Source organism: Lissotriton vulgaris, chromosome 8 (assembly GCF_964263255.1).
Source record: "Lissotriton vulgaris chromosome 8, aLisVul1.2, whole genome shotgun sequence".
NCBI lineage: Eukaryota > Metazoa > Chordata > Amphibia > Caudata > Salamandridae > Lissotriton > Lissotriton vulgaris.
The window spans coordinates 482,836,673-482,849,735 of NC_141696.1; the positions used below are offsets into that span (position 1 = coordinate 482,836,673).

General features: G+C 49.1%; 1 protein-coding gene across 9 annotated transcripts in view; it reads right to left on the reverse strand.

The window, feature by feature from the left end:
• LIMS1 (LIM zinc finger domain containing 1) overlaps positions 1–13,063 on the reverse strand; it is a 407,029-nt gene that overhangs the window by 46,661 nt on the left and 347,305 nt on the right. For all 9 annotated transcript variants that reach the window (XM_086934299.1, XM_086934296.1, XM_086934298.1 and 6 more), the window contains exon 9: positions 1,910–1,985. In XM_086934299.1, the coding sequence (XP_086790425.1) occupies positions 1,910–1,985 (76 nt within the window). The remainder of the gene's footprint in view (positions 1–1,909; positions 1,986–13,063) is intronic.

Here is a 13,063-nt window from a genome sequence, read left to right on the forward strand (position 1 = left end):
TCATCAGGATAATGGGACATGGTCACTACAAGGGTGGCTTTGGGGTGTTTTCTCCTCTTGGGGTTGGAAAATATTAATGGGTTTAGTTGGTGTGGTGAGTGTACTACTGACTTGTTGCCTTTGTGTTTACTGCCTTCCCCCATGTTGCTCAATGTGTGCTACGAACATGCGACCTTCTAAAAAGATGTCTGGTCAATATCCTGCCTCCACTGCTATTGAACTCCCTGATGTTCGTTGGATGATGCTCATTGAAGATGATATTTTTGAATAGAATGATGCCCTGCCCCTAGACTGGATGTAAAGGCGCTACCTTTTGGCAAATAAATGCTACGCTCCAGTTAGCCAAGGATGCTAAAAGGAGGGTCTGATAGAATTCACTTTTCGATGCCCCATCCATCCCTATCTACATATGTGAGTTAGCATCATGTGTCTAACTGATGAAGTATACATACACGTTTTGCATTATTCTTACTCCTTATATGATTATTCATTTATATGTGTGATGATATTAGTTTTCTTAGCTTAGCTCGTGTGCCTCCATTTTGTTCATTCCTCTGTGCCTGCGAGTCGCACTCGCTCATCCACCCCTCCAGTAGGAATAGGAAATTCACTGATGCAGCAGTTTTCGTTTCTCGGCTAACTGTGGCCGAAACTAACAAGTCTCTTATCAGTAATGTTCTCATGCACCAGAGACACTGAGGCTCAGCTCCGCGGCCTTGGGCAAAGATAGCAAATGTATCCCTTGCAGGTGCAGATGCCTTTTTTATGAGGACATTGTTCCTCTGCCTGGGTTTCAGTAATTTTCCAGAAGGGGCGTACCCTAATGTACTGTACCACATTATAATGTATTGCTGTGATGATATGAGTTAGTCCTCTCGGCGCACTCTTAGGGGTGAGGTCGGACAGGGCCCTCTCATATGGGAGTTTGAGGCCTAATAAAAATACTCTGTTTATTCTTCTCCACTGTCCGGCTGACTTCTTACTGAGTTACTATAGGTGAGTGTGGTAAGTCACTCGGGTGGATTTGAGCCACGCTTATCAAGTGTTTGGTAAAGTTTGCGAATTTTGTGTCCTCCCAGATCCCCCATCAGTAGTCTACCCTCCAGTGGCTGAAATTCTGGTAGAGTCTTAAGGTTCTTAATCAGTGGCGACAGAGCGTGGCGGGGGTGAAGATATTTATGGAATTGGGACTTGTGTAGGTCAAACTCCTCCTGCAGCCTTTGGAAGGATTTAAGTGTGGGATGGCGCATCACATCACCCAGCGTTGAGATCCCTATAGTATCCCAACGACAGAATCCGGACAAAGCCGAGACCGGTCGGAGGCATGTGCCCCGCCATAGGAGAGTCTTGCACGTGAGCATACCCCACCAACCCATGGACCTAGAGACGCATCTCCATATCTGGATTACCAATCTGGAAACTGTTTAATGCACATTACCCTTCCACTAAACCGCTGATCACTGCTTTCTTCAGCAACATCTATTTGGTCAGGTTTGACCTACAACATCGACAAACACCAGCTGACGTGTTTTTCCGTATCTGAACCTCTTAAGGCAGCTCCTTGATCAAGTCTCATTTAGTCACAAGAGTACAACGCAAAGTGTGGTAACGGGTGTATATGCAACCAACTGAAACATGGTGAAGTGGCCTTTCAGTGGACATTGGCATTTTAAAGGAACAGCAAAACAAACAAGATTATAGCAGCTCTTAAGAAAGGGCCCTTGAAAACCTTCATCCATGAACCAACAAATTTAGAATGTTTAACCCTTAACAATATGTTGTACCTAAGTGCTTTGATTTTGACTTTCAAGGGAAGTCACTGGTTAAATGTACACATAAGCAAGATAGCTAAGGGGGACAAGAAACAGTTGTATTGAGAAAGTACTCAGTTGAACAAGAGCATACTTACTTGAGTGTTAGCTTAGTGTTGCAAGTGGAGCAGGCAAAACAGTTCACACACCAAGCCTTGTTCAATGCAGACACAACTAAGAGGAAGAAAAAGAACTTACATGAAGTCAAATATTATTTTGTACAGCCAAAATAATTAATATAAAATGTTAAAGCTTGCCCCACATGGAGAAGTACCCGTGAAGGGGATAAAAACAGAGGCATCTGATGTCTGATACGTTTACATTCCAGTTTGTCTGGACCAGCTTTTAGAGCAACTCTCTTGCTACTGAAGCAAATAGGACAGGGTAGGATATTTTACAGAACTCCCCATGCAATCAAAAGTTACTGGCATCAGAATGTGACAATCTGAGCCTTTTACAACTGATATCCTCAGGCTTAACATTAAGCTGAACATTGAGCAAAAAGTATCCTATCCCTCCTTAGGACCTGACCCCACCCAGAGTATTGAACTTGAGCAGTCCATGTGTTACTCAAGAATGTAGTGAGGGAGTAAAGATCCAGAACTAAAGTAATCATTCGATAGAAGTTAATAATTAAATTTCCGTCCAACCAGTGCTTAGTCTTTAAAAAAGAGTTTGTATACTCAGGGTTTACTAGGAATTACCTGTCCACTTAAAAAAATTATGGGTACAGAAATATAGAAGAATATTATGCATTACAATGCTAATAATACATTGTAAAGATGGCAGCAGCAACATACATGAAGAATGGGAGGTGTCTTATATAACAGCTTGCTGCATGCCTTCCAGCCATGGTGTTTTGCGGGTGTCACAAGAGCAGTGCTGAAGACAAGCTCAGCGGCTAGCACAACAAAGGGGTTAGTGTCCCCCGCAAGTTAATAGTGATTGTTTTATGAGCAGGGACTGTAAAAGACATGTAAGGGATGTTCTAGGTGGGTTTGGATGTCAGCGAGATATGGCGGGCAGGTCCACCTGCAAAAGGAGAAAATGGGTGGGTGCCATGGTAGATGTAGTGAACGATGGGCAGGTGAAGACACGGGCAGGTGGCGGGGTTTCCCCTCGTGAAAGATGAGTATGACCTTCTACATTAAAGGAGCAGGGCCAAGAAAGAAAATTAAATGTGGGTCAGAATGGGAGCATGCAACTAAAAGGAGAGCTGCAGAAAACAAGCGGTTAAAGGGCTCCCCTGCAGAACATGGAAAAAAGCACAAACAAAAAGGGATAAAACATACCATTTTAAATTCTAAATTTTTGAAATTTATGTAATAATGAACCTCACAATATTATCACCCCGAAAGTTTCCACTCGACTTTAACGTAGACACCATTTTTAAAGTGCACTATTTTTTTGGCAAACATTTGGGATGCATCCTAGGCTGCTACTGTGGAATACCATCTAATTCTAATGGCACCCTTACTACAAAAAATCTTAAACAGTTTCATCGGTTCTTCCCAGTGGGTCCTGGTTCACCCTGCATCTTTGGGGAGGCCAACAAAACAGGTTGCAGTGCAGATTTTTTTAGCACCCTGGTGCTTTCTGTTTATCTAAAGTATACAAAAAAGTGATGGATAGAATGTTTGAATCTCAGCCACTGGTAATCACTCAGCCATATCCCGGCCCAATGTTGTTTTACACACCATGCCACCTCAGTACGGACCCAGCCACATGCAAATCAGTCTTCAACTTGCGCCAATGGGAACAAGTCCAGCTGGAATTGCCAGGCAAGGTCCTCTCTGTACATGTGGCACATATGCTCCACCAACACCCTCTACACACATCAGAAATACACATACAACACAACATCCATGTCCCACATACACAGATGGGTGAAAGACCCGATTGTGGGTACTGACAAACAAATTCAGTAAGTGATTTTCCCTGCAAAGACAGGTAAAAAGGCATGACTTACCACTATCATTCCATTGCTACCACTACTGTCAGTTCTCTACAGCTTGGAGGTCTATCTGACAGCAGTAAAACTTGGCAAGGATGGTACACCTGGTGTACCTCTCCAGACCAGGGAGGCCTGCTCTGGGTTTCAATCTAGGTCACAGGAAAGGTCTCTGGTGCACACTGTCCCAGGGCATTGTTATTCAACCTCTAAAATCGGCCACCATTGTTCCTATCCTCAAAAAACCGGGCGCTGACCCCTCCGCTCTTGTCAACTACCGCCCCATCTCACTTTTGCCCTTTCTGGGGAAGGTACTGGAGCGCCATGTCACCAGAGCGCTCAGTACCTTTGTGGAGGAAAACGGGGTGTTAGCCCGCAGTCAGGCTGGAATCCGCCCCGCACACTCCACGGAGTCCGTAGTGCTATCGGTCCTTGACAACCTCAGAGAGGGCATGGACACTAACCACCCCCAGGCCCTGGTCCTCCTCGACCTCTCCGCCGCTTTTGACACGGTTGATTATTCCATCTTACTCTCTTGTGTCAGAGCGGCGGGGGTCGGAGGCTCAGCCCTGGTCTGGCTGTCCTCCTTCCTGAGGGACCGCACCCAGGCAGTACGCCTGGGCGACTTCTCAGCGGACTTCCGAAAAGTGCAATGCGGGGTCCCCGAGGTTTCCTCCATTTCCCCTCTTTTATTTAATTTGTACATTGCCCCTCTCATTTTTGCTCTCCAGCAAATGGAGGTCTCCGTCTACAACTACGCGGATGACCTTCAGCTTATTTTTACTTTGTCCCCTTCCCCCGAGTCCATGGCAAAGTTCCAGTCTGTTATGATCTTTATCCGGGACTGGATGAATTACAACCACCTGAAGTTAAACCCAGACAAAACGGAGCTGGTTCTGACAGGTGGTTGCTCCAGTCCCTGGACCCCTCTCTTCTGGCCCCCCTCCCTAGGCCCTCCCCCCTTCTCCTTCCTCTGTGAATACTCTGGGGATTAAACTAAATGACCAACTCACTCTGCACTCCCAGGTCAGTTCTGTGGTGTCCTCCTCCTTTCTTTCACTCCGTACCATCCGTATAGTCTCCCGTTTCTTTTCTTTCTCCGCGCTAAAACTCATTGTCCTGGCGATGGTAATCTCCCGCCTAGACTATGGAAAAGCTCTATACTGCGGCATGCCCGCCTACAGTATGCAGCGATTTCAGCTTGTCCAAAACCAGGCTGCCCGCCTGGTTTACAACCTGGCCAAATTCCACCATGTCACTCCGCTCTTGAAGTCCTTGCACTGGCTCCCTATTGGAGAACGAGCTCAGTTCAAGATGGGATGTATCACCTTTTAGGCCCGGGCCGGCGCAGCCCCTGCCTTAATCTCCTCGGAAATCAAAGCCTACACCCCCGTCAGGGAACTACGTTCATCCTCCCAACAATTGCTGACAGTTCCCCGCTTTAGGCGTAAAAAGTAGGAGGGGGGCACAAAATTTTTCACACTTGCCCCTGCCTTCTGGAACTCTCTCCCCGCCCACCTTAGATCTTCCACTCAATATTCGCACTTCCGTAAGGCGCTCAAAACCTTCCTTTTCTCACAAGCCTTCTCATTATAATTGTCCTTTTCTCCCCCTCCTCCCCTATCCTCCTCCCCTTTTGGGTTCAGTACTTCACAGCGCCATGAAATCGCCAGGTGTACGTGCGCTCTATACATGTTTTAATAATAAAAAACATATTGTTGGTGTGTTCACAAGATGACTATATGTGCTGTGACGGAGGTCAAAAATCTTTGAACCTGAGGCAGAGGAGCATGCTCTCCAGAGCCATGCCAGGGACCTTTTCTCCATCCAAACAGACCGTCACCAGGCTCTTCAAACTGCAGTTCTCAAAAAGAGTCCCACTCTCAAACCACTCATAGAAAGTGAAAAGTCTAAAATCTACAATTGTTTGTAGTGTTCAAACATGCATGAATAAGAAATCACACAGGTTCCTTCCTATTGCCTTTCTGCAGGTGGTGCTATTTCTATCCTACCTTTCGGTGGGAGCGTAGCTTCTTCTAAGAACAGTGGTAGATGGCCTTTGTTTTGTACCACTATGGGGGACGGTTTGTTGGGATTGTGCGAAATTCCATGTAGATCCCCTCCTGGATATTGACTACATCCTATTTTATAAAGATTACCTGAGTTCATTGTTTAAGTACTTACATCAGTCTTCCTTGAAAGGTGTTGTGTGATCAAAGAGAACATGTGCTGGGTCACTGATTGTTTGCCCATGCCCGTCTTCCTGGAGGGCCTCTGGCTCATGATCATGCTCTGCCACAAAAAATACCACGGTTGTACTTCTGAGGTGAGCTCAACTGCTGCTGAGGAATTGTCGGTTATGACTGGTGTCCTTGGAAAGGTTGCTTACGGCTTGAACTTGCTTGCATGTTTGGGCTGAGACAGAAAGGGCAATACTGATGAACTGCCCCCTGAGATTTTTATCATCAGTGCCATTGTTTTTTTCTGCAGTTTTGTCTATTTTGGGTACAAATAGATGTTCCTCTCAAAAGGCAGACTATGAGATGTGGTTTTAACAGAACCCTGATATAAGCAAACACGCTCTGAAATAATAGGATAGTCTTTCTGGCCTACAAGCCATGTTTGCTGCATCTAATGCACAGTGCATACTGAAACTTGTCTGGTCGTCCCGCACAATCACCTGGGCTCATTTAAGTTGTGGTTTCAGTAGATTTTTAAATAGCTCTTCCATTTCAGACCAATGAGTTATAACTGCTCAGTAACACAAGGGAACTTGCATCATGCTTATATTAGTGTTGGCAACTCTGGTGTCAACTGCGTCTTTAACTTTGAGTCTTTATAAGCACAATTTTCACCATAGGAAGAAAAAGGTGTTTCTTTCCTTAAGGGACAGTTTTCCTCCTCTTCAACCTGCATCAAGACTTAATGGTGTAATGATGCTCCGTGAATTGTTGCGTAATAAGAGCTTTCTCCATCTGGTGGATATACCCTTCGGTATGACCAGGGCTATGAGCTCTGGAGGGATGGGATACTTAAAAGTCTGCCTTATTGTGTCCTGTGCTTGGATAATTGCGTATCTAGAGCTGTATGATATCTAACTGAGGATCTGCAGTATGTGTGTATCCTCGTGTGTTTGACATTGTTCTGGTTTAGTATCAAATCTTTTCAGGAATTGTGTCTTCGAGACCTGAGTCTTCCTTTCAGGGTCGAAGTATTTTCTTTAGCACCTGAAGTGTGCTTGTGAGGGTGAATTGTCTCAATCTTAATGATCTTTTTGGAGTGGATATTTCTCAGGGATGGTGTTCACTGTTTGAGGACATCCCTTTTCTTGGAGTCAAGACTACTGTTGTGGCCGACCTTCCTAAGATTGGTCCCCATTGTCCTTGTTCAACCAAGTGGAGTGTATCCTACCCTCTGTAGGTGAGGCATCTGTCCCCTCAGTTGTATAAGTTTGTGAGGGGATTTTGGAAAGTAATGCTCTCGGGAGTCTCAGCCCTTTTCACATGCAGGGGATCGTCCTCACTCTGCAATGTGCCATCATTGATGCCAGATGGTTTATTGACCCCCATGACTTCCCCATATTAGGAGTCTTTATACTGATTCTAGCATCAACGTATCATCTAAGGGCGAGAAGGCAGGTTATTTGAGAATGACTCATTTAGCGGGAATTCGAGAAAAATACTCCTTTTACATTTTGGCTCTGTAGTAATGCCTAATTTTTATTAGGCGACCTTCGCAGAGTCTGCTACTTAGGTTTATCTGAAGGTAGCAAAGAGAGGCATTTTTAGGAACGTGAAGCTTTTCACTGTAACACAACCATTCACCAGTGGTGTAATAAATGGTAGACTAACTACACTGTAATGGAAAACCAGGACTGCTTTAGAAGAATTAGGAGATTGTCATGATTTGCAGTGAGGAATCCTCTGCTGTGGAAATATTCCTTGGTGAGCTGTCCTCTACTGGCTACTTGAAAACAGGCCAATGGTGAAAGAAACCAATATAATCTGTGCCTTGGTGCACTATGGCCTTCAAAGATGTGTTCATGAGTCAATTTGTGCATCACACTGAAAACTGATAGCAGAGCTTTGATGAAAAACAACCATCCGTAATATTACAAACCTGAAACTATATGGCAATAAGAATGCACAGCATGTCATTTATAACACATGCTGCAAACGCATTTCAATCCAGCTTTTTCACCCCTTGATCTGGAATACCTTCTCATCAAACAAATGCCTCTGTACTTCATCTGGGAATAAAGATATCTGAATAATATGCCTCTGAAATAATGACAATTTCTTTTACTTCCTCCCACTCACTCCAGGACTTAACTATGCAGTTGACCCCCATACATCTAAAAGGATGGGTGCAACTGGTTCCACCCAGGGCTGACCTCATGCCACCTGCCTTGGCTGTTGGATTCCCCTCTTCAGACTCCTTAACGAACAAGTTACTTACCTTCGGTAACGATATATCTGTAAGAAACAGTAGTTAGTATTAGATTCCTTACCTTAGAATATCCCCAGGCGTCAGACTGAATCCGGAAATTTTTGCGTAGCAGTACCCTTGCGCGTCGGTAGGCGTTGTCCGAGTCTCCGCGTCCGTAGTCCGCGTCGTGGGCGCCGTGATGACGTTGTCGGAGTACTTAGACGCCGCCTCCGCGCGCTGACGTCAGTTCTTATACACAGCTTTTCCGCGCCAGAAACGTAGAGCCATGTTAAAAACCAACACTCGTGCCATTGAAACTAGGGCCCTGAAAGGGAATGACCTTAACCCTAGATATCGGTTCGCAGAACGGGGAGGATGGGTGGGGCGGTAAGGAATTTAATACTAACTACTGTTTCTTACAGATATATCGTTACCGAAGGTAAGCCACTTGTTCATCTGAAAGAAACAGGTTAGTATTAGATTCCTTACCTTAGAATAGATACCCCAGCAATACCAACCCCGGTGGTGGGTCTGCGAACCAATAATCACTCCATAAAGTCTTGGAGGACGGAACGGCCAAAGAAGCCATCCCTCCGGACTTGGCTGACCAGGCAGTAGTGTCTTGCAAACGTGTGCAGCGAGGCCCACGTAGCTGCCTGACATGTCCTGCAAAGGGACTCCCCGGCCCAGGGCAGTGGTAGCCGCCGTGGCCAGAGTGCAATGGGTCCTCAGCCCAAGAGGAGGCTCCTTCGCCAAGGAGTAACAAGCCTTGATACACAAGACGACCCACCGAGAGATGGTCCGCTTGTGCACCGCCCGTCCCTTCTTACAGCCCATGCAACCAACAAAGAGTTGGTCATCCACCCGGAACTGGCGTGTGCGATCTAGATAGAACAAAAGTGCGCGTTTTGGGTCCAGACGGTGGAGCTGCTCTTCCTCCTTTGAGAGATGTGGAGGCGGAAAGAAGGTGGGCAAGGTGATAGACTGCCCGATGTGGAAGGCCGTGACAACCTTGGGCAGGAAAGAGGGTCTAGTCCGCAACACAACCTTGTCCGGATGGACAGAAAGGAAAGGATGTTTGGAAGAAAGAGCCTGGAGCTCACTCACTCTCCTGGCAGAGGTGATAGCAACCAGGAAGGCAGTCTTCAGAGTAAGAAGGCGGAGAGGACAGTTGTGAAGTGGCTCAAAGGGAGCGCACATCAGATAGGTAAGAACAAGATTCAAGTCCCACTGAGGCATCACAAACGGAACAGGGGAAAACATGTGTGTGATGCCTTTCAGAAAATGAGTTAAAATAGGGGACTTGAACAAAGATAGTTGATCAGGCAGCCTTAGAAAGGGCAGAAAGGTAGCCCTTGATAGCGCCCAGAGCAGAGCCCTGCTGGGCAAGAGAAAGAAGGAAGAGAAAACCTCAGAAAGAGGGGCAGAGAGAGGATCCACAGCCTTTGCTGTGCACCATGCCACAAATCTGTTCCACCTGCAAGCGTATACCGACTTTGTGGAGCGACGCCTGGCTCCCAGAATTACATTAAAGACTTCAGGAGGCAAGTAAAATGGCCTCAACTGTCGCCGCTCAATCTCCAAGCATGGAGGTGGAGACTGGACAGGTTCGGGTGGAGGACCGCCCCCTGCTGCTGCGACAGAAGGTCCTCCTGAAGAGGCAGACGAATCGGGGGATCGACTGACATACTGAGTAGCTCGGGATACCAGTATCTTTGTGCCCAGTCCGGAGCCACAAGGATGACTTGGGCCCGGTCGCGCTTGATCTTCTTCAGCACTCTGGGCAGAAGTGGCGTACAACAGACCGCAACTCCTCACGCGACGAAAAGCGTCTCCGAGCTAGTGCCGCCTTGGAAATTCCAACGCGCAGAACTGATGACATTGCGCGTTCTCTTCGGTGGCGAATAGATCTAACCAAGGCTCTCCCCACTGCTGAAAGAGGCCTTGCGCCACGTCCGAGTTCAGACGCCATTCGTGATCCATCATGCACCGACGGCTGAGTTCGTCCGCCCTGGCGTTCAGAGAACCTGCCAGGTGTTGAACCACCAGGGTCACGTCCTGATGTTCCAGCCATTGCCAGAGGCGCAGAGCTTCCTGGCAGAGGTTCCACGACCCCACCCCGCCCTGTTTGTTGCAGTACCACATGGCGGTGGTGTTGTCCGTGAACACCTGCACTACACTCCCCCGGACAGAGGGGAGGAATGCCTTCAGTGCTAGACGAATCGCCCGCAGCTCCAAGAGGTTGCTATGGAGCTGGGATTCCGCCGGAGACCATAGGCCTCTTCTGTGTGGCCTCCCCAGCCCTGGAGGGACGCGTCCGTCAGAACTACGTGCTCCGGTTGGGGAAGGGAGAGGGATCTGCCGCTGACCCAATCGCGGTCCGTGAGCCACCACTGCAGCTGTCTCGGAGTGCCCTCTTAGATTAGGACATAGTCGGACAGGTTGCCCTGATGCTGGGCCCACTGAAACTTCAGGTCCCACTGCGGAGCCCGTATCCGCCATCGGGCGTGATGCACCAGAAGGATGCAGGAGGCCTTCAGCCTCAGAAGCCTCAGCGTCAACCTGACCGAGACTCGGGAGAAAGGCTGAAAGATCGGAATCAGAGCCTGAATATCTCGAACCTGCTGTTCGGGAGGATAAACCCGAAACTGCGCCGAGTCGAGAACCTCTCCGAGGAAGAGGAGCTTCTGGGAGGGGCACAGGTGTGACTTCGGCACATTGATGGAGAACCCCAGCTGGTGCAGGAGGTCTGCCGTTGTCTGGAGGTGGCTGACGACTGTCTGGGGCGAGCCCGACTTCAACAACCAGTCGTCGAGGTAGGGGAAGACTGAAACCCCTAACCTGCGCAGATGAGCTGCGACCACCGCCATCACCTTCGTGAACACCCGTGGGGCGCTGGTAAGGCCGAAGGGGAGCACGGTAAACTGAAAGTGCTCGTGGCCTACCGTGAACTGCAGGTAGAGCCGGTGGGCCGGCATGACGGGAATTAGGAAATAAGCGTCCTGCAAGTCCAACGCTACCAGCCAGTCTCCCGGGTCCAGGGCAGCTAAGACCTGAGCTAGTGTCAGCATTTTGAACTTCTCCTTCCGGAGGAAGCCGTTGACGTTCCGTAGATCCAAGATAGGGCGTAGGCCCCCTTTGCCCTTCTTGGGTACCAGAAAGTAGTGAGAGTAGCAACCACACCCTACTTCTGGCCCAGGAACACGGTTGATGGCCCCCTTGGCCAAGAGGGCTGTAACTTCCTCTTGCGGAAGTCGCAAGTGATCCCCCGACTCGCGGTGGTATTGCGGTGGCATGGCTGGAGGGGTCGCCTCGAAGGGGAGGGAGTAGCCCCTTCGGACGATTTGCGGGAACCCACCTGTCCGAAGTGACAGTGCGCCAGTGGAAGTGGTAATGGCGAACCCTGCCCCCCACTTGCGTCACGTGGGCCTGAAAGTACAGACTAGGAGGATTTAGAGGCAGATGCTGCGGGGGAACGTGTGGACTGACCTCGCTGTTGTCCCCGACCGCCACCACGGCGGTCTCCACGGAAATTACTCTGCAGTGTGTGGCTGGCAGCCCGTGTGGGGGCGCCCCTTCCTTGGCCACGAAAGGAGCGAAAGGCACCCGTTTGCTGGCGCGGGGCCGAGAGGCCCAAGGACTTGGCCGTAGCCCTGGAGTCCTTAAAGCGCTCAAGCGCATGGTCTGCCTTGTCGCCAAAAAGGCGACGGCCATCAAACGGCATGTCCATGAGTGTATTCTGGACATCGGCCAAAAAGTTGGCGTACCTCAACCAGGCGTGGCGACGAATCGCCACCGTCGTTGCCATCGCTCTGCCCAGTGAGTCGGTGGTATCCAGCCCACACCGGATGGAAAAACGTGCTGCATCTCCACACTCCGCAAGGGCTTTGGTGAGTTTAGCCCTGGCCTCCGCAGGGCATTCTGGCAGCACGTACGCGACCGTGTCCCACAGAGAGTGGGTGTAGCGGCCCAAGAGTCGGAAGAGCGATGACGTCTCTTCGACTTCTTGTGCTTACCTGACGACTTCGAGCCCGAAGACCAATGATGGCTCCGACCCCGTCACCGGTCCCTGGACCTCTGTCCGGACCTGGACCTCTCGCGGCGCGGGGCCGACTGCCGGAGCTCGAGCCGCTTGCGGGACCGCTCCCACCTAGCTTTTTCGACGTCAGGGCTCGGCAGTCGGGGCAGGCCTTGTCGTCGTGGTCGAAACCGAGACAGTGAAGGCACCGGCGGTGTGGGTCAATAACCGACATCAGTCGGTCGCAGTCCTCATAGGGTTTAAATCCAGGCATCCCTACCGGCACCGTTCGGAGTCGAGAAGATTTCGAAAAATTATCAAAAAGGATCGAAAAAGTTAGTCAAAAATTGACTATGGGTACCACTTTTTCCGGATCTGTGCTGCTGGCGCAGAAAAAAGAAGAACTGACATCAGTGCGCCGAGGCGGCGTCTAAGTACTCCGATGACGTCATCACAGCGCCAACAACGGACGCGGAGCCGCGGACGCCTACCGACGCGCAAGGGTACTGCTACGCAAACATTTCTGGATCCAGTCTGACGCCAGGGGATATTCTAAGGTAAGGAATCTAATACTAACCTGTTCCTTTCAGATAGATCAGTTACCTCTGTCTAGCCTTCCCAAACAACCGTACTGTCATCCCCCACCTACATTATCAACCTCCTGCTTTGAGTGTCTGGCTGCACCAAGCCTTTTAAATTGCTGTCATCTTACCCAGAATTCCACGTGATTGGGTCTTTGCTACTCATTTCCTGTCTGGGTGATCGTAATAAATCCCCCCCAGCATTTTGAGTCTCCCTTAAACCCCATTTATGATGAACTCCCTCCAAATATTCATGTGCCAAGCTCTATCCTCA